The 26,459-nt window shown below is 42.2% G+C and overlaps 1 protein-coding gene across 1 annotated transcript in view; it reads right to left on the bottom strand.

The window, feature by feature from the left end:
- Window positions 1-874: 874 nt before the first annotated feature.
- LOC120716382 (voltage-dependent calcium channel gamma-2 subunit-like) overlaps window positions 875-26,459 on the bottom strand; it is a 61,865-nt gene continuing 36,280 nt past the window's right edge. The window contains exons 2-4 of the mRNA XM_040003909.1: window positions 21,547-21,630; window positions 6,611-6,751; window positions 875-3,122 (exon numbers count right to left, since the gene is read on the bottom strand). Coding sequence (XP_039859843.1) covers window positions 2,590-3,122; window positions 6,611-6,751; window positions 21,547-21,630 — 758 coding nt within the window. The 3' untranslated portion in view covers window positions 875-2,589. The remainder of the gene's footprint in view (window positions 3,123-6,610; window positions 6,752-21,546; window positions 21,631-26,459) is intronic.

Raw genomic sequence — 26,459 nt, 5'->3', positions numbered from 1 at the left:
GAACAATAAATGTCAGATTTAATTAGCTGATTTTATTTAGATTAGAGTTAGTGGCCCAACAGTTACGTGACGCACCAGAGTGTCACGAAGCGGCCATTTGCCCACTTTTGCATTGCTCTGTACCTTATCAAAGAACGTGACATTTCATCGAATGCTTAAACAAGTGGTGAATATCAAATCTATGACGTGTTTTTTAGATGTTACACCTTAGATTTATAAGTCATTTGTGGGAAAGGACACATTAGCAATGTCCTTCATTAGCAGTACAGCTAACATCAGTGATGCATCTATAATGTCAAGTAAGTAAATAACACATCCTTGAACATTAATGTTCTCATCTATCACATACTTAAATACCACATCATGAAAAAACAAAACTTCTGGGCTCATTTTCTTTTTAGTTCTTCTGGCTGAAAGACTCATGCAGTGGCGAGGCATCCGTGCAAACTTCCACAGAATGATCACCAGTGCTGGGCATAATGTGTTCCAAAGTAATGCATTACTGTAGTCCCAAAATATTTTTCAGTAATGCAGTAATGTAACGTTAGTGCATTACTGTTACTGTACTAAATGTATTAATATTTATTAATTACGTTATGGTTACAATTATGCATTACAAAGGTTATTTACACAGCATGGCTACAAGGGAAATAAATCAAACAAAAATGCAGAAACAACTGAAGTATGGTGTATCTGCTTAGTCAGCATGCTAACACAAAGCTAGCCATAAACCCAGAGTGATGATAAAGCTGAGTGCATGCTGACCCCCAGCCCAGCAGCCAGAGCCAGATCTTCAACAGCAGCTGTAGTCTCGGTTTCTACATGTTCATGTTTCACGTTCACGTTAGATCAGATATAATACAACAAAGACTCATTCAGTTCCCTACGGGGGGTTCAATTTTTATTTGTCATCAGGACTTGATGCATCCAAGTTCAGAATCATTCAGTTTTGGCACCTTGAAAGACATTATGTTTTTTTGTTTTTTTGTTTTAATTTGTCATTTACAACAACACAAAGCAAAACCAAAGAACAAGAAAATGAGATAAAGAAAGAGACTAAGGCTGTGTGAAAGTTCAAAGTAATGGAGGAAATAAAATTAAATGAAAAGGCAAGATAAGATTCTCTTCTGTTTAAAAAAAAAAGCCTTGATACGCTTTTCAAAGGTTGTTTTTTTTTTGTTTCAAGCATGATGAGACCCCACCCCAAATAACCCACTCAAAAAGAAAACAAGATAAAGAAAAGTAGAAATTGACACAGTACTGTAACATTAATTACTACTTTTTTCACTCCCACTGCCCTTACATGGTATCATTGTTCAGTTGTTCAAAACATAGGTTCCTTAAAAGCAGATCGGATGATTTTAGATTAGCATGCATGTAAATTCTTAATTTTTTTTTGGAGTCACTTAGCTTCAGCTCACTCGTAGCCATGTTCTCACACGCACTACTTTGTGTCTTTGGCAGTAGTGACGATTCATTGTCCATAGTCATCTGCAAGTTTGCAGAGAGACCATCCATTACCCAGAGTTCTCTCTTCACTTCACCCCTGTATGGGGCAAAAGCAAGAGTGGCCAACTCACATCTAGCTGACCCTGAACAAAGATGGCTGCCAGGGTTTTGGCGGAAGGCCAAACGATTTTGTTGTTGTTGTAAAAGAATGTGATAATGTGTCTAACGCTAACCAATACCAGTTTATCAAGTAGGCTGAAGCCTTTGCCCGTCAAATGAGCCAGTCACAATGAATCCTCCGTCTTGGTTTAGTTTCCATGACGACTCGGTTTAGTTTCATTGTAGGTTACGTTGTTTCTTTCTTTTTTTTCTTTTTTCTTGATATTTTTTGCTTCAGGGAAGTCGAGTCATGATTTATTAACATATATGTTCATATATTTATATATAATCAATACATATATTAACTTATGTGTTTTTTCTTGGTTTTTTTCTCTTTTTTTTGCGGCCTGAAATGCTCCCTGCTAAAATCCCGTACCGCAATGGTTCACAGTATTAATGCGAATAAAGAATGAAATCAAGAAGATACAGTAACTAAAGAAAGGAGTAGGGTTTATAAGGGAATTTAGGGTGCGTGTGTTGGGGGGGAGGGGCTTGTGGTATGGTAGTGCCAGGGTTGGTTCATAGGCAGGGCCGTGGGGCCTTTCAATCAGACTGAGGAAGAGTAAAAAATATAAAGTTCGCCTATAAATGGGCAGTTTGGCCCAGCCCACCACTCCACAGTTCCACAGCCCCGAGACAACCACCAACCACCCCAACCCAGCATCATGAATGCCCCCCATCCCCACTCATCTTTCCCCGACCTTCCCCTCAACTCTTTACAAACATGTTCAAAACTTGTTAAACAATGGTTCATGGGAAAATCATGCATGTTTCTTTTTTTTATGCAATTTTACTCCATTTCCTTTTTATTAAACAGAAACTCTGTGATTATCTGAGGCGCTGTGGAGCTCTCAGAACTTCCCCTCTGTTGCCTACCCCTCGCTCCTCAGTCTTTTGGAGCCCTCTTTCTCTTTCTGTTTCCTTAAGCCACAATCTTTCCCCCCAGAGTTCCTCTGTTTTCTCTTAATGTCTGTGTCATTTTCATACAGGTGTGGTGCGCCGATTGGCGGTGTTGCTATGGCCACCTGAGTCTTTCAGGTCCTTCTGGATGCAGTTGTGGACCTGCAGGAAGTTGTGGTCCCTCTCCGTGGAGTTATAGGTGGCTGTCGGAGTGCCTGTTTGGCCTTTGGGGAGCGTGTACATGGACAGCTCAGTGGAGGGCAGCGTCCCAAAGGCCTTCAGGCCCACTGGCGATGCCTCGCGAGAGTGCGAGGGATCTGTAGAACGGGATGAAGAGCGCGAGCGGCGTCGATAACGGTAGCGGTAGCTTGGGATGCGTGTGATGGCTGCCCCTTGGAGGTAGTCGGCGGCTCGTGCCCCCACACGCAGCTCCCGATGTCGGTCGATGAACATGTGCACAGCCAGCACACCCACCATTTCAGCCATGATGAAGGAGAGGGCGCCAAAGTAGAAGGACCAGCCGTAGGAGTAGCTGTTCTTCTTGGAGTCACTCTTGGAAGGATCCCCAGCATTGGCTGATATGTACACAATGATTCCTATAATGTTGCTCAGGCCTGGGTAAAGAAATGAGGGATGGAGATTAGCTCAAGAGCTAAAATGCAGCCAATCGCAGACAAAGCCACACGTTAAGCACACATGAACCTCAGTATAATGAAATATTCACAGCCACACTATGACCACCACCCTAATATTGTGTTGATCCCCCTTTTGCTGCCAAAACAGTCCTGACCCATTGAGGCATGGACTCCACTAGACCCCTGAAGGTGTGCTGTGGTGTCTGGCACTAAGGTTTTAGCAACAGATCCTTTAAGTTTTAAGGTTGAGCCTCCATGGATGGGACTTGTTTGTCCAGCACATCCATTCAATTCAGAACCTCAAACTTACTGTTGTGCTCCTCAAACAACATCGAATACTGTTTCCATGAAAGTGTGTACATGATCTGAAAATGTTGCCCAAAGCATCACACTGCCTCCGCCCACTTGGCTTCTTCTCATAGTGCACTTTAAAGACAAAATGTTCCCTTACTCCCTAATATATCCTACCCACTAACAGCTGCCATGATGAAGAAATAAGCATCATAATTCACTTCACATGTCAGTGGTCATAATGTTATGTCGGTGTATGCAAAGTAAATATGCAAAAACATATATGTTATAAAATAAGGTCAAATTAAGATCATCATATGTCATATTTATATTTTCCTCTTAATAATCTTACCTTCCTCCACACTTTTCACTGTCTGCTCAGACTGACTACATTTTTGTAACTTTTCTCTGTATGGAGGGCAGCAAGTACTGTATTTAGGACAGCTGGTACCAGCAGCAGCTGAATCGAGTTCAGCATGTACAGTAGGGTCCACAAGTTTTTTGGACTACGCAGCTTTTGTAGTTTTGCCTCTGTACACCACCACTGGGGATTTCAAATCAAACAGTCGACATGTGATTGAAGTGCAGACGTGCGGCTTTAATTTTAGCGGTTTAACAAAAAGGATCACATTAACTGTTTAGGAACTACATTCATTTTTATTCATAGTCCCCATTTTCAGACGTACAAAAGTAATTTGGCAAACCCAAGTGTAGGTCTTTAATACCGAACATTTTCCCTGAGGGGAAAATCAAACCTCTGAAAGCTTAAAATGACTTATTATGATTTGTCATTATTTTGACACATAGTAGTGTTTCACTGAAAGTATAATGATTCAATAGGCAGTCACAGGGCCTAGAATGACATTTATGATTATTATAAGAAAGCAACCTTTTCATATTTAATTGAGGCTTTTATGTTGAATTTGTTTACATTTCAACTGCTATTGTTATCCACCAGGAAAGTGGCCAAATAGCTGTCCTTCACATCTGATGGCTGAAGTGGCTGATCAGTGAGCATGGCAGAGAACCATAAATATGCCTAAAATAAATTAGTAAATTATCAATGTGCAATGTGCATCTATGCGCAACAGCATTAATATGAGTAGAATCAGTGATACTTGAAAGAAAGCATATTCCCAAAAGTGCAGGATTTTTTCCAAACTGGGGCAGGTTCACTTTTATTTCTTATGTCTTATTTGAATGTTTTCATCTGTGCCTTTGTATTTTACCCTCCTCTATCTCCCCCCAGCCTCCAATGAGCTTCAACTCACATCCTTTGTCAGGCTCTCTGTTATCTGGGTGTGTGTAGCCAGAAATAGACACAGACATGGACAGACAGCCAGAGAGACAAAAAAGACGAATACAAAGCTAAACGGTGAAAACAGTTCTGCACAAAGACATAGAGCAGCAGTCCGAGGTGTGAGGACTTTGTAGGCCTGATTGAGATGGATCAGAGAAAAAGTATCAGGGACACCTTATTTTTAGAGTGTAATCCCAGTGGCCTCCTCTTAGCCTAGCAACAGGGTGAGAGAGTCAGACGCAGACAGTGAGAAAGAGAGAGAGAGACAGAACTGCATCTCTCACTTCTGACTTGGAGGGGAACTAGTTATCTAGTGCAGCACAGTAGGCCATGGCCTAGAACCATGCACAGCCACACACACATACACAATCAGAAAAATTCTGTGGCAAAATGGCAACTTGCACTATCTTTGTCTTGTGTCGGATGCGGTGCTGTATAACACAATGCAACTGGACTCTAGAGCAGTGCAGACATGTTCTCTGGAGTGACGAATCACACTTCTCCGTCTGGCATTCTGATAGACGAGCATGGGTTTGGCGGTTGTCAGGAGAACGGTGCTTATCTGACTGTATTATGCCAACTGCAAAGTTTGGTGGAGGGGGGATTATGGTGTTGGGAGTTGGGCTCTGTCCCTTAGTTCCAATGAAAGGAACTCTTAATGCTTCAGCATATCAGGACATTTTGGACAATTTCATGCTGCCAACTTCATGGGAACAGTTTGAGGATGGCTCCTTTCTGTTCTAATATGACTGCACATCAGTGCACAAAGCAAGGTCCAAGAATAAGCACATTTGGCGTGGAAGAACTTGAATGACCTGACCCCAACCCGACAGAACACCTTTGGGGTGATTTAGAGCTTAGACTGTGAGCCAGGGCTTCTTTTCCCACACCAATGTCCCACACCTCACAAATGTGCTTCTGGAAGAATTATCAAAAATTCCCATAAACACTCCTAAACCTTGTGGAAAGTTTTCCCAGAAGAGTTGAAGCTGTTATTGCTGCAAAGGGTCAACATCATATTAAACCCTATGAATTTAGAATGTGATGTTACCCAAGTTTAGATGTGCGAACAAATACTTTTGGCCATATATATAAATATGGACATGGTCAAGTTCACACTTAAGTGTTTCAGATCATTAAACAAATTTAAACAGAAGTTTCAAAATGAATGTGTTTATTATTAAGAGGAAAAAATCCAAACCTACTTGGTCCTGTGTGAAAAAGTCATTGCCCCCTAAACCTAATAACTGGTTGGTCTACTCTAAGCAGCAGCAGCAGCAACTGCAATCAAGCATTTGTGATCAAGCATTTGTGATCACTGGCAATGACTCTTTTACAGCCCTGTGGAGGAATTACGGCCCACTCATCTTTGAAGAATTGTTGTAATTCAGCCACATTGGAGGGTTTTTGAGCATGAACCACCTTTTTAAGATCATGCCACAGCATCTCAATCTGATTCAGGTAAGGGCAAGGCCACTCCTAAGTCTTCCTATTGTTTTTCTTAAGCCATTGCGAGGTGGACTAGCCAGTGTGTTTTCACTTTCAATCACTTTCCTAGTAGTAAAGTAAATCATACCACTGTATAATCTATATATATTATTTTTCACAGTGGTAACATAAAATCATCAAGTCTAACAGAAACCTTTCTTAATATTTGCTTAATATGCTCCCCTTCCCTTTTCTCCCAGTATATCAGTATAGTTTTTAACTTACGCTGGCTCTTTGGTCAGCTTCATTTTCATCTGCCTCTTCATACATCCACAAAGATTTTACCTCCTCTAACTTGCTTCTTCTTAATGTTTACCTCCATCTACTCACCCACTTTGACTGTTATATCTCCCGGTAAGTCTGCCTGTTTTCCTATTTCCCTTAATACCTGCAGAGACGAAGAGGATGCCGGCGCTGAGGATGATGTTATGCCGTGACTTGTAGAACTCGCTTGCGGCGATGCACAGCCCCCCCATGAAGAGCAGGATCACACTCAGGATGGGGAAGATACTGGAGGCTCGTACAGCACCTGCACACATGCATCAAGGCAAAAAATAGTTACCATAATTGTCATCGGTGGACACGCTGACATTAGTTCCTTGTATGGCACAAGTTATAAGCAAATACAAATCTTTTAACCAGAAGCTAACAAAGTATGAAAGGTTTCAGAGAAATAGCTGCTTTCATGCTTTGCTTTTGGACTATTAAACCTCAAACAATGATCATGAGTAACAGAAATTTCCCATTTGTAAAGGTGATCTGAATTTCTTCAGTCTCTTTCAGTAGCAATGCTGCACTTGACAGCACAACAGGAAATACTTTTAACAACTTAAACCCTGTTTTTTTATGTAATAAAAACTTCATCTAGGTCTCGTGTTCTTCAGTGACTTTTTCTAAACACTTCTACACCCAGGTTGCAAGACAGGGACTTCCAGTGTGGAAAGGGTTAAGCACCATATCTGCTATCATCCTGTTATGGTATGATGACTTTGAAAACAATTATGCTTAAAGCGGTGTACAACATTTGCTTGCACAGATTTCAGCAGTAGGCCGAATTACCACTTTGGAGTGCCTCGGTACAACTAATCCTTGATATGATCCTAAAGAGGGATCTTTTATTGCCCTGTATATAATATTATTGTTATTACTTTGTTTAACTTCATTGCCACTTTTCCTCCTTTTCTATCTGTATCAGATCCTTCAATGGGCATTGTGTCTGTCTCCCTCCATGAAACCCCTCGTCATCCCTTTATCGCCCCATCTCTCTGTATGTGTCTGTCCTCATCATCTGTCTGTTTGCCATCTGCGTTGCTGATTTCCTGATCGGCCTCAGGGTTGTCATGGCATTGCCGTGGCCATGGAGCTGGTTTCTGAGGAGACCAGTGTCACGATTCTGAAATTTTGATTGTATTTCAGCAAGCTCATTCAGGTTATTTTCTTTTCCCTTGCAGAAAGTGTCCCAGTATTCTAAGCTACGATTTTCAATGAATCTAGCATTAAAATCCAGATGTGCGAGACTCTGTGAAGCAAAAACTATTCTTATGCTTCTTGTGAAACTACTAACTAAAGTGTTTATTGTAAACAGCTGCAATTTTGCAGACCTTTGACCTGACTTTACATCCTATGTCTCTCGAAATTATGGTCACAAAGCAAAGGCAAAACAATGCTGGCTGTAATAAACCAGAGTTTGCCTCCATTGCTTTGCTCAAAGGTCCTTAAAATGAACAAAGAGCAGGTCTTGTCCCTGGTATTGTTTCTAATGTCAGTAGCTCCCATATTGGTTTTCTTTTCCCTCCCTCATTTTGTTTTTAATCCTGCATTTCTCTCTCCCTCCAACTCTCTATTGCAGCTGCTCTCTGACCGTTTCATCCACTGAAGCAGATCAAATATTAAGGTGACCTCAGAGTTGGAACTGCACCAAGATTCCCCTCCTCCTCTTCCTCCTACTCTTCTCCCTCCTATTTGTTTTAACCCCATCACCTCTTCTTCATGTGCTGTCAGTGCAAATCGTCTTCAAGGTGGAAATCCTTCATAACAGGTGCACACTGTACGTACACAAAGACACACACATATTCAAAGAATAGGCAAAGTTGCCTTCTGTCACATTCACTCACAGTCATGTAAACATGACTTCAGAGGACGTTACACTGAGTTGCACTCCTGGAGAATCAGTCCAGCATTAACTACTACTAACTACTACTACTAACTACTGCCTGCCCAAGACCCCAGTCACACAGGCCTAGAGACAGGTGAGTATTCCCTGACTAGTTGTGAGTGGTTGCTGGGTGTCACTCTGAAATCAATTGCTAAGGCTCCAGTCTTGCAGGTCAACAGATCGGTGACCTGCTGGTAATGACCGGTTACTAGGGAAAAATATATATTCTCCAACCAGTTGGCAAGTGGTTGCTGGAGGTTGCTGATAGTCATTAGTAGAAATTTGTCAAAGAAGTATACAATTCTGCACTGATAATTTTAACAGCTTTGGTCACTAGGACATTGCCACAACTGCAACTATGTTTCTGTAGACACAAACAACTATTCGATAAGTGACAATGCAACTTTAAAAACGCAAGAAACAGAGAATTTTTGCCTTCAAAGTAAAAACTGTGCCTCTAAAAGAGTTAGGCTGTGTTTGCAAACAAGTTGGCATCTTCCATGCAAACTATGGGCACCTGCAGCAATCTCTTAGCAGCACTCAGCAGCAACCAGCAACCTCCACCAAACATTTGCCAACTGATTTGGCAATATGGATTTTTCCATAGTGAATGGATGCTGCTAGGGAGTTGCCAACTAGTCACTAAGGGTTACGGCTGCGTCACAGTAATCTTTACAGTGACAACATGAGTAATACCTATACCACACACACATACCATTTTGCTTTTGCTGTGAGGACACTTGTTGGCACAATGCGTTCCCTTAGCTCCTCGGTCACCAATAGAGGGACCAGACCACAGTCCTGATTCCGACATAGACCTATTGCTAAATTTTGACAGACTGTTTCTATTTTACTCTGCCCAACTCATTTTCTCATCTTTACAGTAGAGTTATTTTAATCTGTTCAGCCTTTTCTTTGTCTTTACAGGAGTCAGTATATGTACAAATCATTCAGAGCACGTGTGAAAACAGACTACTGCAAGAAGCTGAGATGCAGAAGTCCAAAGACAGAAGAACCCACTACTAAAGAAAACAACAAGCAGCAGAGATTTGTTTGGGCCAAGGATCACAAGAAATGGACATTAGACCAGTGGAAATCTGTGCTTTGGTCTGATGAGTCTATATTTGAGATCTTTAGCTCCACCCGCCGTGATGGATGGCCTCTACATGCATGGTTCCCACTGTGAAGCATGGAGGGGGAGGTGTGATGATGTGGGGGTGCTTTGCTGGTGACAGTGTTGGGGATTTATTCAAAACTGTACCAGCATGGCTACCACAGCATCCTGCACCAAAATGCCATCTGGTTCGAGTGTATTACTTATTTGCTTTGAAAAAATGGTACATGCTGATTCCAGGTCTTTCTGTAGCTTTCCACAAGTGGTCCTCGGCTTTTGGAAAAGTCTTCTGATAATTCTTTTCACTCCTGTGTCTGAAATCTTGCAGAGAGCACCTGGAAACTTCTGTAGTTTAGAAATTCTTCTGCAACCAATGCCATCAGTATGTTTTACAACAATAAGGTTTTAAAGGTCTTGAGAGAGCTCACTGGTTTTACCCGTCATGACATGAGACACCTTTTTATAGGCCCTCAGATGGGACTGAACCAGCTGATATTAATTTGGTCTTAGTGTCACAGTGTACAAGTTGGACTCACGTGCTGGACTCTGGGGATTGATGCACACAAGAGAATTTATTAGTGAACAATGTCCAATGAGTGTATATACAAAAGGTGCGGGGCAGTGCTATATACAAAAGGTGAGAGGGGCAGGGCTCCGAGGGAAATCCAGGTGAACACTCTCGTCTCTCTCCAAACAATCCAAACACGAATCCACTCGAACACTCGTCACTCAGGGAACACCAGGGAAAACAGTCCAGAGGTTGAAATTCTCACAACAATCCAGCGAAGAACAGCCGTTGCTTCCTGGCTTAAATGCCATCCACACTGATGAGGCACAGGTGTTTCCTCCTCTGAGGGCGTGAACCCATAATGAGTTCCGCCCTGGTGAGAGGGAGAGAGAGAGAGAACTAGAGAGATAGAGCGAAACAGCTGATCAGCGACCAGCTGAACCTCCAGGCCGTGACACTAAGTGGCAGGATTGATTTCTAATTATTGAGAGATTTCAGGTGGTGTCATGACTTTCCGTGCCTGCTTGTTCAATACTTTTTCTGTTTGTCATTTCTCATTATTAAAATAAAAGGCTGCACTTTGTTATCAGATTGGCATTTTGCTAAGCTACTACACAGCTACGTTAGCTAGCACTATCAAACCTGTCAGGTTTGGCATTGTGGCATACAACATACTTTACAACGACATAAGTGGTTATGTAAATTCTGACACAATGGATTCAGAGAGAAGTATGACATGCTTAAATAAACTTCTTGGTTTTACCCGGTGAACAAAATATGACAACACTCTGACAACATTTTTACATTTTCCAGTTGACTTGATTGAAAGTAGAAAAGATTTTTTTTTGTATTTTACCACTATGGCTGATTTCATGTTAATTTGTGCCATAAAAAAGTGAATAATCAGAATCGAGGGAGAAAGAGAGTGAGAGCAGGAGTGGGTTTCATAGATAAGGAAGAAAAGAAACAAAGTTGCAGTAAGCATGCTGTGGCACTGCAGGTTTTTTTTAACACACACTGCATGTATAATTATAGGATTCAATGAGAATAACGGGCTAAATAGGGAAAGGAAAAGAAAAAGAAATAGAGGAGAAGTGCAAAGACTGCAGGCTTTCACTTCTCTGTGAAGCTGCTTTGCCTCCAGCGATCCCTCTCCCTCTGTTTCCCTCCCTGCACCTATACTTTAAGCAGAAGGCAGGGAGTTAAAAAAGGAGAATTTTTAAATGCGCTGGCCTCCAGGCGCACCCTGCCACCAAGCACATCATGGCACAGAGACAGACAGAGAGAGCTGAATTGAGAGTGAATGAGTGTTAGTGTCAGCAGTGTGAGGAGACATATTCAGTATGGTTTAGTTTCTTTGTTAAACAAGCAAACTTTTTCCCACCTGTTGTGATTTGATCTATCTCGAGGCCACCGTTTCTTATCAAAGTACGCCAAACACTAAAAGTCAAACAGAGCATTACAAAGTCCAACTTTCCAGAAATATCTTCAGTATTGTTGTACCAAAATGAATTCTTCAATTTTATTATACAGTGTTCCAAAAATTAAAGGAAATTTCCCAGAGGTCTTCTATTGGATTTAGGTAATGCAAGCGTGGAGCCCAGTCAAGTCCTTTGACCAACGTTACAGGCAATGTTACAGACAGCGCAACGTTCTTCGTGATTTCTTTAGACCCTTTTACGTCTGGCACATGTGCTCACGGTGTACCTGCTCTCATCTGTGAAATGCACAGGGTGCCAGTGGTCATGAACCTGCTTCCAAACGTCTCAAAACCCTATCCATAGAGGCAGCACACTGCAACCAACAAGAACAAAGGATTTGAACACTAGAGAGCACCTCCAGAAGTCTCATCATATGGACATGTTATGGCTGAGGAATACAACAGATATTTACTGAAGACAATCAGAAAGCAAATTAAAAATACCAATGAGCAATTTGTTTTCACTGGCTTCCATGTGAGAACAATTGCAGCTGACATTACAGTTTGTGCGTGCCACTGGTGAGGGGATCAACACCTTATTATCTGCACATCTCAGCCTATTTATCTATACCCCCTTATACATGCCGAAGGAGTTCGTGGCTGTCTTAGCTCATAATTGGACGAGAGGCAGTGTACACCCTGAACAGAGCACCTGTGTGCTAATTATCAGCATGAAATTGGTTCGTAATATTGTTTCTACATTCCCCCGTTGGACCGTGCAACACTATTGGTTTAGTGGTTCGAAATTAGGAGAGAGTAAGGCTTTGCATTATTGCTGCACATGGAGAAACAATCATTCAGAGGAGGAAGCAGAGAATGGTGATGATCATACTATTGCTGTTGATGCTCCTATACTACACATCAGTCCAGCAGTTGTCAGCTGTGTGACATTTCATCTCACTAAACGTGCCAAAAGCTGCATAATATAAGACTTTTTCTCCAGTTTGGATTTCTCATTTCCAGAATCTGTGCATATGAGCAAAGTTAAGCAACACTTTTTGAGACATTAGGTCATTCCTACATCCACACCAGCACAATATGCACTGAGGACTATAATTCAGATGGAATATACAATCAGATGGCAGAGCACTCACACAGACATACACACAAACCAACACATTCGCCTCGCTGCTTTCAAACAGCTTTTCTTTTTCTTTCTATGTATTACACTTTCATCTTCCATTCATTTCCCCAATTGCTTGGCTGGTTCTGCTGCAGTGGTGTGTGTGTGTTTGTGTGTGTGTGTGTGTGTGTGTGTGTGTGTGTGTGTGTGTGTGTGTGTGTGTGTGTGTGTGTGTGTGTGTGTGTGTGTGTCTGGCTGACTTATGGTTTCATTAGCTGCAGCAGAGGAGAGCCTTGTAATTGTGGCTGAATTATAGAGATGGGGGTGGACACCACCATGGGAGCTCCTTGGGTTCACACACACACACCTACACACACACATAGCTGTGTTATGTGTGTACACATAATCTACAGTTACAGTACAGCTGAACCCCCCCCCCCCCCCACACACACACCCCAATTACTTTCTCTCTCTCTCTCTTTCTCTCTCTCTCTCTCTCTCTCTCTCTCTCACACACACACACACACGTTAGCTCAGCAAGCTACAAAGTGAACACACTCATCGATCAGCCCACCACCTACTCACTCGCTCATTCTCCAAAGTGGGGTGTTTCCCATACACACTGTACACTAACAATGCTGGAACAATCTGCTCACTCTTTCTGTCTCCCATTCACACAGACACACACACACACACACACACCTACACACACACTACACACACACACACACACACACACACACACACACACACACACACACACAACTTCGCCCACGTGGGAGAGCCCAGCAGCAAAGAACATGTGGTAGTGGGAACTCAGCAAAACAGCTTCAGGGGAATAACTATCTGTGTGTGTGTGTGTGTGTGTGCGCGCGTGCGTGTGTGTGTGCGTCCATGCAGGGCTGACGAACGAATCATTTTTAGGAAACAAACTGCATTTATTTAAATGGAGGAAGAAGAACAGAATAATGAAAATAAACGCCACCCTGCAGATGTGTGTTTGCACGTGCCTGTGTGAGTGGGAGCACGTGTTTGTGTGTGTGTGTGTGCTACACGCACAGGGGGAGCTTGCACAGCCTGCCAGTCATTATCATGCCGTATTACTCATGTAAATCGTGATATGCCTCCATGTCACAACTCGACCGCCAAAAATAGCTGCAGTGACATCGGTGGGCCTGATGACATCATCAGTGGGTGACGTCACATGTCTCCTAGCATACCGATTCAAAGTATTAGCATTATGTATACGCATTCAACATTCTAATTATAGGAGCTAGAAGGGTTTTCAGTGCAAATCAGGACTCTGAGGGTGTGTGCCCTCTGTACCAAATCTTAGACCTGACTAGTGAGGACATTTATTCAAAGTCACTATATTTTTCCTGATCCTCACTTGTTCACCTGGCTTTTTATGCTTTAAAAATTAGTTAAAGGTCATAAGTGTAAAATAACTATATATATATTACCTTAAATACTCTATTTTACAGAATTAAGCTCCGCCTCACCCAGCACATTAATGTATTAAAGTGAGCTACATCCCAACATGAGTGCTTTTTTGTATATGACACATTTTTCTAATCAACAGTTTTACTTACAGTATTAATTAATAGCAATAATATATAGTTTCTCCTCATAATGTATACTCTAAAATTTGAATTGTTAGGTGCGTTGGGAGGTTTGTAGTGTAGGATTTACAGACTGCAGTTCGGCATGGATGGCTAGAGGGCGTGAGTCCACGTAAAAGCTTCTGTTTGAAACAGTTGAGCTGAGTGTGTTAGAGTAAGAGCCAATGTGTTTTCAGTTAGCCAAAATACTAATCTTAGTAACAGCACCTACTATACTGAGCCCAGCTGCTGAAGACGATGTCTTATATCTTTCAGTTTAACTCATTTTGTCCACTACAGAGGATATAATGAAGAGGCTATTTTAGATTTTCTGTTTGTGATGCTAACTTTTGATGCAAATGGTTTTATTGATCCAGTTAAACAGCTTACATCATATTTTACAAAATAAATTGTACAGTTAGCTGACTGAATTCAGAATAATTCAGCTTATATTTATGTAGCGCCAAATCACGGCAACCGTCACCTCAAGGTGTTTTATATTGTAAGGTAAAGACCCTGAGTTAATTTAGCTACGTGAACACCACTGCTCTAATAGTGTTAGCTAGCTGGCATTACCTGTTTTTCTGAGGCAGCTGCAGAATAGCTACTCTGAAACCGACTGCTATGAACGTTGTTGTTATTATTGAGAACAAAATCTGCTGGCAACACCTTGTAAAGTGTATTGTTTTTGACAAAGCCAGTCATTGCCCAGGTCTCATTAGTTTAATATATACTGGTAGGAAGCCTCTGCCACGCAGACATGGCTAATTCTTGGCCAGTTTGTCGACTTCTAAAAATCTCCCTGATTTGTGCATATCAGGAGTCACAATCTTCCACAATACCAGTAAAAACTGACACTTTCATATGTTATTGTTTGCTTTATCTGTAGGTTCCATAACTCCACTACTAGAGCTTAGTTAAGGTTAGGCAGTGGTTTTAATGGTTCTCGGGAGTGTACATTTAGTGAAGGGTCTCATAAATGCACACAAATGTGTTTGTGGTTGTGTGTGTGTGTGTGTGTGTGTGTGTGTGTGTGTGTGTGTGTAACTCTGCCTTGTTCAAGCCAGTTAGGGCCAGTGCTGAGCTGTTAGCCATATCTAATCCCATTCATCAGCTCCATGCATGACACAGCACACATAGACACTTCAAAAGCTTGCACATACACTGTCTCTCTCGCACACACACACACACACACACACACACACACACACACACACACACACACACACACACACACTTTGTGTTGTATGCTTCACAGCCTTTCCCTTTTTACTCTTTCCAACTCTGCAAACACACACAGCTGTAGTAGCCTATGCAAAATCTGTGAATTATAGACTTCATATGTTTCAAATTAAAGCCTCAACACACATAACTCATATGATACCCAAGTCAGAACATTTACTGTAACATGTCCACAAAGGCACATCAGTACACATATAGCCACGCACCGTGGGCTTCGGATTTCCTCAGTTTTAAAGCCAAAATGGGATCAATTATGTAACAATTTCAGGAAATAAATATAGATAGCTTTTTTTTCTTTGTCTTGTTTTTGGATATAGTGAATGCACATTAATCCACCTTGATGACACCAAGAAACATGCTGTCACCTAAATCTGTTATCCAATAAATGCAAGCTCAGGTTTCAAGGACACCGTGAGTTCATGTGCAATAATAGCAGACAGTGCAAGACATATTATGGATAGTAGGCTATACATCAAAACGGTTTTATATAGGACATAACAAGCGTCTCAGCAAGCCGAGGTGAAATGTATGTCCTTGTATAATATTTGTTTTCAAGTGAGCCACAAGTTCTGATTTTGTCAGGTGCATATTTTTGCACAAGGTTTCATAAAAGTCGAAGTTCTGACCAAGAAGCCGGCTGTGATTGCCTTCATGGTTTCTGCACAGCATGAAACAGACCAAGGAAAACCCCAAAGTCTTCATGCATAAGTTAATGTTTTAAAATTAAGAGATCTGAACGAAAGGAGACGCCAGTAAAATTTTCCAGGAAACAGAAAAAGCAGTTGAGTCACACAGAGAGAGATTTCTGCATCGACAGTGGTGCTCTCTGGTTTAGATGGGTACATCGGCAAGGTAAATCGTCAGCTCTGTCCTCTATATTATGCTATGCCGAGGAATTCTGGTGGCAGATCTGTCCTCTCTCTCTGTGGCTGATAGTACAACTGCTGCAGGACGAAGGCTGACTGCTTGCTCTTACATAACCACATGTACAAATTCACCCAGTGAGAGGAGACCTAAAAGGGAGGGGGGCAGGGTGAAACAGCTCAGAGAGCAAGAGACTGAGGGAGAGAGACAGAAAATGCCCTTGGGCAGAGAGAGAGGGAGACAGAGAAAAGGAGAAACAGTGTGTGAAAAGAATCTCTAACAAATAAAGGAATCTATGTATGCACGTGTGTGTCGGTATCCGTTCACCTGATATACTGCAAATTTTGACAGTGTTTTTCTCCGATTTACTAGAGCCATGCTCATGTGTTGCCTAAAAGCTGTTTTCTGTTGCACACGGGCACCTATGAGGCATCCCGGGCAAAACTTTGCTACATAGCAATGTATGAAAATGTATGAAACCATAGTGACCGCAAACCCGAGTTTCTTATGCTGCAGTCACGCTCGGGAAAACAGTGATTGGAAACTGCAGCATGACCGGAATTATTACGACTGTGTGGAATGAAACTGCAATCTCATTTCTTCTTAAATAGCTGCTTTGGAGAAGGGGATCAGATCAGCCACCATTCACAGTCAGTTTCCGGACATCTTCGAAGCCACTCTGGTGCATCGAGATGGTACTAAAACGGCAATATAATGGAATCAGTTTGTTATCAGTCTGTATCAATTTGTCATTGAATGGGGTCAATTTGCAATTATATTCAATCTGTTTGCGATAATATGGCAGTTAACTGTGATAAATCAGTGAAAATTCCACATCTCCTCCTGTCTGCTGAAAATCTGTCGCCATATTCACATTAGATAGAAATTCATATTAACTATTTACATTGAATCCTGCAATAACCTCCTAGATTTGAAACAGAAATTCTTTCTGATGTAGTTGCTGCAGGATGGTTATTTAACTACAGACTGACACAGGCACTGCGTCAGACTATTTACAGGATAGGGCAGCACGGTTGTTAGCACTGTTGAGCAAGAAAGTCCGGAGTTCAATTCCACTGTCAGGCCGGGGTCCTTCTGTGTGGAGTTTGCATGTTCTCCAGCTTCCTCCCACCATCCAAAGACATGCAGTTTGTGGGGATAACTGATTAATCTAAATTGCCTGTTGGTGTGACTGTGAGTGTGAATGGTTGTCTGTCTCTGTGTTAGCCCTGCGACAGACTGGCGACCTGTCCAGGGTGTACCTGACCTCTCGCCCTATGACAGCTGGGATAGGCACCAGCACCCCCCGCGACCCTGGAAAGGATAAGTGGAAGCGAATGGATGGATGGATATTTACAGGATGCAACCAGCTGAGTTGAGTCCCCTGCTGCAAATAGCCAAATGCAGATGAGTTGCGCTCGCTGGTGCAACCTGATGCAGATTGATCACAAGTGGAAACGTGTTGGTCAGTTAATAAAGTTGTTCCTCTTTACTTTTAAGTGTTGCTGTAATTATACAGCAGTTATTTACAAACCTTCACCAATCTGTCTGAGAGTGACTACAATCTTTTTGACAGACTACATTAAAACATGTAATTGTTTTGGGAGCAGCTTGCCTTCCATCAGATGACCTGTGCAATCATGTTGCCATCAAAAGTGGTCACCCTGAGGGTCAAGGGAATTCCCTGCTTAACTTCTGGGTAATTAGTTAGCTGTCCCTACTATTTGCTATCGATTGCCTTAATTCAACTTTTGAAAACCTTGCATTAAGGCACTCCTCTAGTCTGAATAACAGCCTTTGTCATCACATTAATATTAGTCTGCTACTGTTTGAATTGTTACAGAATGACATCTGACATTTCTGCCCGTCTCTGTGCTTCTGTACACTTTTTTATTCATTTCAGTTCCGGAGCTGCACAACTGCTGCACTTCATTAATCTGTGGACAAATCCCACTCAGTCATGATGCAAGAGGTGTTATTTAGTCCTTTTCCTTTTTTTTCTGTGCAGTGAATCTCAACTCAAAAACCCATCTGGGACAGATCGTGATACTGCAACAAAAACAGGAAAATGTTAGGGCTCGTTTGCTTTCTCCTTCTTAATTTGCATCTTTGATGTGGTCTGTGATGTTAGTCCATATATCACCACAAAGCTGCATTCAGACATGGAAAAGCAAAAGAAGAACAAAGATTTATTTCACACGCATGTTTTCAAAACTGTTGGTCAGAGCTTAATGACTGATGTGATGTGATATTACGACAGAAAAAAAAAAACAGGTGAAGGTAAAATACCTGCATCAATGATCGGACGTCCTTTTCTGTATAAATCAGAGTACCTGAGAACAGCTTTGATGTTTCAGGATGTATTGAGGAAACCAGCAACCCCAAGTCAGCAAATATTGAACTCTATTGTTTCACTCCGTCTCTCTGGCCGTCTTTATTCAGGCTTTTGGCAGCAAAACAAAGGGATGGAAATTCAAGGTGGCAGAGGTGGGCTGGGATTTACAGATGCAGCACTTGAAGGTTAGCTTTTTGAAGGGGAATGGTTAACCATCTACATCGACTATTGTATAATGAACCCAGCAAGTTCAGTTGAGCAACTAGTATGAGACTGTGGCTATAGTGGGAAGCTTTCAGGTGGGAATGTGTATGAGCAGAATAACAGAGGAAAAGATCTTGCAATGATAAACAGATGTTGCATCATTTCCATCTGTCAAAATGTGTCATCATCCACACTTTACATTGTTATTGCTGTAATTTAGCTGACACTGTTAATCAGAGTGACTTGCAGTGAAGCGGACAGTAAAATGGGCTTTGATTACCATATCACTGAAGAATTCAGGAAGCCAAAAGCAAATAGTGCAAGAGTCAGTGCGTTAACGCATTTATACTAGTTACGTAACCTGGCAAACTACAAAAGTGGTGCTCAGATAGCAAACAGAATAGGAGCAGAAGGACAGTTTGTGCAAATGGTGACAGTTACAATTAAGCACTTGACACAGCGATGAATTACAGCATATAATTACAGCTGAGTTCAGCATTTAACTGTTTTACCTGACTTGTTGTCAGGGTTACAGCTAATGACTATTCTAATTAAGGTAGGTCATTCTCGTTGGACAGCAGTGGTTACATCTCATTACAAAGTCAACGTTAGAAAAAAAATTACATTCAGTTTATTCATGTCCAAGTGCATGTGAAGGCTTATTAACTCTTGCAAACACGTGTTCGTGTTCGTATGGTCAGGTTCAGTTTTTCCCAGGCCTAGAATTGCCTCATTATATGTCTTTATACCAATTTTAAAATTAGAGATTCATTATGGAATTTACATAATAACCCATCTGACATTATTAAATGGAGGATTAATTATTAATTAAAGTGAGGAGGGAGAGTATTTTTTAGGCTTTTCAACCCCTGTTTCTGTAGAAAAACCTCTAGTATCACAAATTAGGTCCTGTTTTACCTAAAAATATTTTGTGTTAGCTGTGCAGCAGACTGGGGACCTGTAAAGGGAGTACCCTGCCTCTCGCACTAAGACAGCTGATATAGGCTCCAGCCCCCCAGCAACCCTACCAAGGATAAGCGGAAGAGAATGGATGGATATTTTGCGTGACTTTTAACAAAATTTCAGGTTAATCTTTTACTGCTACCATATATCAAAATGATTCAAGTTTTGACCTGAACAGTATATAAGGAGGACTCAGAGCGGTGATCGCCCAGGAGAGCTGATGGGCATGATGGCATCCCAGGGGCTGTGGTCAAAGCCTGGCAGGGATCCTCACCAGCTTCTTCAAACTCTCCTTGACTCATGCCACTGTTCTCACCTGTCTGAAGGCCTCCACCACCCTTCCCATCCACAAAAACACTGGTATAGACAGCCTCAACGACTACACACCTATAACCCTCATGTCTGTAGCTATGAAGTGTTTCGAGCAGTTGTTTCGCACATCAGAGACTGTATACCCCCTCCCTTGATCCTCACCAGTTTGCTTACAATCCACATCGGTCCACGGAGGATGTCACCACCATCACCCTTTACAGAGTGCTTAGCCATCTGGAGAACAGGAAGAGCTACATTAGGATGCTCTTCGTGGAGGATCCCAGACATCCTCACCACCAAACTGGACCACCATCAGGTCCATCCTGACACCTGCTCCTGGATCAAAGACTTCCCAACCAACTCAGGGCCATTAGTGACAACAGGAAGGCTGCACAGAGGGTAATTAACACCACAGATACTTTTTTTGGCTGATAGGTCAGAATCTTCTGTCTGAAAGGCCTCAGAGAAAGCCTTATGGCATCGAGAGAATTGCCGCAACTCACTCCCTGCTGTTAAAAAAACGATTAACTGTACACTATCCAGTCTCAAACTAGCAAACTTCCCATGTCACACTGTGCGCATCCGTTTCAACTAAACCATCTTCAAACTTTTGCAAACTTTTAAAAACACAAAAAAAGATTTTTGAGTGGACATGACAACAAACTCAGTTCCCTCGCTTCCCTGTATTCCTCGCTCTACCCCACAGCCTCCATCCACCAGCTGTCAGGCAAGCGTGAAGGCCTCGGTGGAGATGGACAGACATATGGATGGAAAGCAAGAGGGAGGAGGTGAGGGGTGGCTGGATGGATGGAAGGAAGGAGGAGTGGGAGAGGTGTGACCCACTTAGCAGAGCCTAGAGTATTTATAGAAGAAAGTGTCCTAATTGGCAAGCCGCTGGGAGAGCAACAGCGCTGTACTGCTACCCTACTCCTTGTCCTTCACCTCCTCAACCTTCCCTTCACTGAGCCATGTGCTTTCTCCTGATGCACCTTCCTCCTGTCCTCTTTCACCTCCCACAATCTTTCTTCTTGAGGACTTTAACTATTTCTTCTTCCTCCTCTTCCATAACAGTGAGATTCCCCTCATTCTTCCATTCACATGCCTGACCCCTCCTCTACCGAGTCTCTGCTGTAAGTGTACACTGCCCTCCATAGTTTCTCCTTGTCTCTGACTTTCTGCCACCTCTTCCTTTTACCCTCTCTACGACAAAAAAGTGTGGTTTCTCATCCCAGCCCCTTTCCCCTCTTCCTTTGATCTTTTTCCATTTTTGGCTAAGTGTGCTGTCACTCAGCCCACATCCTCACTTTCCATCCTTCATTTAATATGTTTGTAGGCTTTTCAGAGAGTTCATGATAAAGACACGAGCAGTGAAAGATAACTTTAAGATCAGATGTTACTGACTCAAAACCAACTAAAACCAGAAAGCATGAATAGGTGACAACTTCGGGATTATTCTGGGATTATGAAGGAAAAAAAGACTCACGTAAGAAGTACTCTGAGGCATCCGCCTCATAGTCAGCATCCTCAGGAAAGTGATCTATCTGCTTGCACATGCCTTTGAAAGAACCTGTGAGAAAGAAAGAACATATTACAAAAATCAGCACTGACAAAATCTAAAATTGCACGTGTAAACATGCGTTTATGTTTGTGTTCGTCTGAATGACTGAACGCAAGCAAACTCAATTTTCCCATTTTTTCCTGCATGGTATCGCAGATTGTATCAAGTCTCCAGTATTCTGCTCGGTGTCTGTATCAACCCTTTTTTGGGACAAAAGAGATGAGACAGGGAGGAGAACTTTGTCAGGAGCTTTGAAGGAAACATATCACAGAACAAAAAGTGACAGACAAGGAGAAATAAGGAAGACGATTGGAGGAGCTCAGTCTAAACAACTCAAAAACGCAGGTGGGAGGGTGAGGAGGAGGCAAGGGGAGAGCAAAATGCAAATGATAGACAGGAAGAAAGGATAGTGCTGCTCATTAAGAGAGATTGTGTGTGGGTTTGTGTGTGTGTTTTTGGCTTAGTGCAGCTCCTGTAGTAATTGTTGTACCCTCCTAAACCACTGCAATTAAATGGCCCCTTGTTAATTGGCGATTGAAGGACGAAAGACTAGCGCCGGCTTTCAAATGGGCATCGGCTGCGCACACGAGCACACTCTCACAATATGTCTCACACTTCCAGACGCGCACACACACACACACACACATTCACACACTGTAACATCAGCCCTGTTACCACGAGTCTCACTCCAGCCGTCTTTTTCACTCATCGCTGGGGGAGTGTTTGCTGCTAAACTTGCATTTTTATCATACCTGTGGAGAAAATAACCATTTTATAACAAAGCCTGATAAATAAAAGTGAAAAAAGAAAAAAAAATCATGACAGGACTCCAACAACAGCCTGTTTCGTATTTACATATCTTTAATACACCTCAGAAAACTCTCAGACGAACAAAGTGTTTTTCATCAAGTGCACTTTGATAGATACATTAAAGAAGATATTTCACGAGGAAGCGGCGCCGAAACCTTTCAGAGTCCTGCAAAAACACTTTCATCTTTTCATAATTTCAGCGTGAACTGCGTGTAGAGCGCCGTGTTGAGATTGCGTTCGCTTCCTGAAAGGACCGCGATGAGTGACAGCGCACTGTGTTTCAGCAGAAAAGTTTCACATCTGAATGCCCCTTTGTCTCACTTGCTTACAGTAATTGTTTGTTGGGCAAATGCGAGTCGGTACTACAAAGTTAAAAATACTGCAATCATGCTGAGTGTGCTTCACAGACACACTCACTTTTCTACAGTAAGCGCCGATGACTAGACTTTAAAATGATGTCATTTCCCCTCCAGTGGACGTGAAGGAGATATTTAGCACTTCAGCGCAGCCTCTTAGAAACTGTTTCTTTGTTTAATCAACAGAGCTTTAAAGGATGGTGGTGACAGCTGCATTGTTCAAGTTACATTGGTAGAGGATAATCTAAGAGCATGAAGAGTGTGACAAATGAAGACGTCATCGTACTGTGAGACTGTCCTCCCTCAGAAAACAGCACCACACGTTTGCACGAGGTTTTTTTATATGACCCATAAAAACCTCAGTGTGAATAAGAGCATGTTTAATGTGCACTGAGCTCTCCAAAAAAATGAGGATGCCAAACTCATTTTACCACATACAGCCCACTTTGATCTGCAGTGGACCAGCCCGGTGAAACTTTCTGTTAGTATAAAGGTGTTTAACTGCACGTTTAATCCCTAAGATGTCTTAGGATAAGAAGAAGAGATGCAATTTCAACCTAATGTCTCAGTTTTATAAGATGATAAAGAAATGCTGCTGTAGTAAGCTCTTTGGGATTGAAATAAGAGTGTAAAATTACAGAAACAGCTCTGCTGGCTCATTGCCCAGACTGCCCTGTCATTACAAAGAGGAAAGTTTTTGTCAAAACAGAGAAAATGTCCATTTTAGTTATTTATTTGAATGTGGACACGTTGTAAAAAACAGACACTTCTAAAGTAGATGTCATTTAATTGTTTATCTGTTACCTTTACTACTGTGGGGGAGGTCTTTATCAGCAGAACAAGCTGTAAATTTGATGAAAATACAGTTAAAATCTAAAATTTATGTCCTCCTTTAAAAGTCCGGTGGGCCGGATTGAAGTCTTTTGTGGTCTGATTGTGGTCCCCAGGCCTTCTGTTTGACACCACTGCTTTAACCTCCTAAGACCCGAACTCTTTCATGGCATGTATTTTTGATTTCTCTTTGCTATGTGGGCTGATTGGGACCTGATGAATGTAAAAAGATTGAACTTTTTTTTTTTTTTTACCTGATTTTTTTGTCTCTGAGAAAAATGAGATCCACATATGAGGATATTTGTTTTAAATTTCTATAGAACAGTGGCAGTATAATGTCCTCGTACGTGGATATCAGGCCTTTGTGGAGCAAAATTGAGTATTTTGGTCTAGACGACCCAAAATGTGACGTCCACATATGTGGACGCCAGGTCCTAGGAGGTTAATGCATTAGTCAGAGATCACTGATTCGATCAAGATTGTTGGGGGCAGTAATTCCAAACTAACGTGGGAAGCTTAAACTAAACTTGGCATCATATTCAAAGAACCTGGGTGTGACGTAGGTATCTTGTGGGAAGTTTCTGACATCTGAAGTGATGTGCATATCTTATGTTGTTGTTAGCAGTGATTACATTACTGTCATAAACAATAAAGTTTCTGCAGTACATATGAAAAAAAGTACGTTTAACAGCTACCTAAGAAAAGAAAAGAAAAAATAATGTTTTGATGGTGTCTCTCTCCCTGAGTGCCCCTTGCTGAGTTCCTCCAAACCGAAGACCACGCAGGTAACCTCTGGAGCTGAGGAATGATGCAAAAGTGGAAGTGTCTGAAACTGTAATTCCTTGAAGTGCCACCTTGAGTTTGGGCCCCAAAGTGAGTCAGTGCCCCAAAGGATGGAAATTTGGCTTAGTTAAAGCAAGGACACACTTTAGAGCAGCAGTTAAAGCCATTATGGTTTAGTCAGACTAGAGATACATCAGTACATGTGCATTAGACTTGTACCAATAAGTCTAATGCACATCTTGTTATGGACCAACATCAACAAGTCAATAATATCACATCATTAATAGAGTAAAAACAAACTTTGCATTGACCCAGACTCTGGGTCTTATAAGGACTATGTGGGATATGATTATAAAATCAGACACAATCTCTCACACACACACACACACACACACACACATTGAGGGCCCTGTGCAGTATCTGGACAGTGATCTCAGATGTTGATACTGGGATCTGCTGGAGCCACTCGCCCAGTTTGGGGGTTACTGCCCTGAGTGCTACAGTTACCACAGGGACCACGGTTCCCTTCACCTTCACATCTTCTTGAGCTCCTCTCTCAACCCTTGGTATTTCTTTACACCTATCACTGCTATGGTTAGTTAGCCATCACCAGTTTGTCCGTCTGTATCTGAAAGTTCGACAGAATCTCAGCTCAGTCATTGTCTCCCATTTTGACCTCGGGACTTCCAGGCCATACTTGGCACGGAAATTCCCGTATACTGTGCTGACCACTTGGTATGCCCTGCCTGCTAGCATCTTGCACCCTGCTAATATTTGCTGGATTGTCTCAGGGGTGTCTTTACACAGCCTGCACTTGGGGTCTTGCATTGTGAGGTAGACCCCAGCCTCTGTGGAGCTTGTACTTAGAGCTTGTTCTGTGCTGCAATGATTAATGCCTCTGTGCTGTCTTTCAGTGCAGCTTTGTCCAGCCACTGGCAGCCATTCAATATCAGCCACTTCTTCTATCTGCCGATGATCCATGCCATGCAGAGGTCTATCCTTCCTCACGTATTCACTAACATGCGGTCAGTTGTGTCAGTCTTCCTGATGTACTCATGGATGTTTGTTGTTTCATCCTGGATAGCGGTACATAGTGGTATATATATATTCATCATTTTAAGATACGTTATACGGCGTCTTTCTTGTGTAGCTGGGAGTATACAGCCACGGCGCTGTTAGACTGGTACCACCATTTCCTTTAACTTTAATAAAAGGACTTCTTTTTTCCCGTGTTTGGTTTTCTGTATAAATTTATTGGTTTGATCTCTGGTGTCTTCAACCCACATCCCACAGCATGTCAAACACATCAATTCGCACACACTCACAGCTATGTAGAAACTACATTATATCTATTCTTCCGTTGCTGCTTTCTCTCTCTCTCTTTGCCTTTCACACGCTCCCTCACTTGCTTCAACACATGCCCACCCACACTGCACCACAAGCACATGTAATCTGGAATTGTATTTTCCCTTCCTTCTCCTTGCTTTCGCTCCCCCCCCCCCCCGCCCCTCCCATCTTGCTCTCCTGTCTGTCTCACATACATGTGCTCGTACCCTGAAGACCAGATTCCCATTTGAAATGAGCTTGCAGCTCAGCCCGTCCTCTGGGCCTCCCTCTCTCTCTCCTTTTTATTCCTTCTGCAATTCAAATTAAGACCATGCTTTACTGTCTTGACTGGGAAGAAACCTGTGCAGTGCATTTCATTTCTTGGCTGATTCTTTTTTATGAATTTTGTATGGGCAGTGGGGGTTAAACACATGATTCCATGGCCTCTTTATTACATACACTCATACCTGTGATTATAGAGCAATATAGCACAAATAGGATTGCCAGCTTTCACCCATCAGAGTGAGGCTGTGGAGAGAGAGAGGGGCTTTGAGCATTTGGCTCTATTCTACTGATGCCACATACTTAAGAGCAGGAAGGACATCTCAGCACAATCATACCACAAGTACTTCACGAGTGGATATTAGCCTAAATCTACATTCTGTCTTATTGATTTCACGTGTGAAGATAACTGATCAAACTTTGGTGAATTATGACACAAAAACATGTGTG

The sequence above is a fragment of the Simochromis diagramma genome, unplaced genomic scaffold, assembly GCF_900408965.1.
Source record: "Simochromis diagramma unplaced genomic scaffold, fSimDia1.1 OVJJ01000325.1, whole genome shotgun sequence".
In the NCBI taxonomy this organism is placed as follows: domain Eukaryota; kingdom Metazoa; phylum Chordata; class Actinopteri; order Cichliformes; family Cichlidae; genus Simochromis; species Simochromis diagramma.
This window is presented reverse-complemented; position numbering and strand designations above follow the sequence as displayed.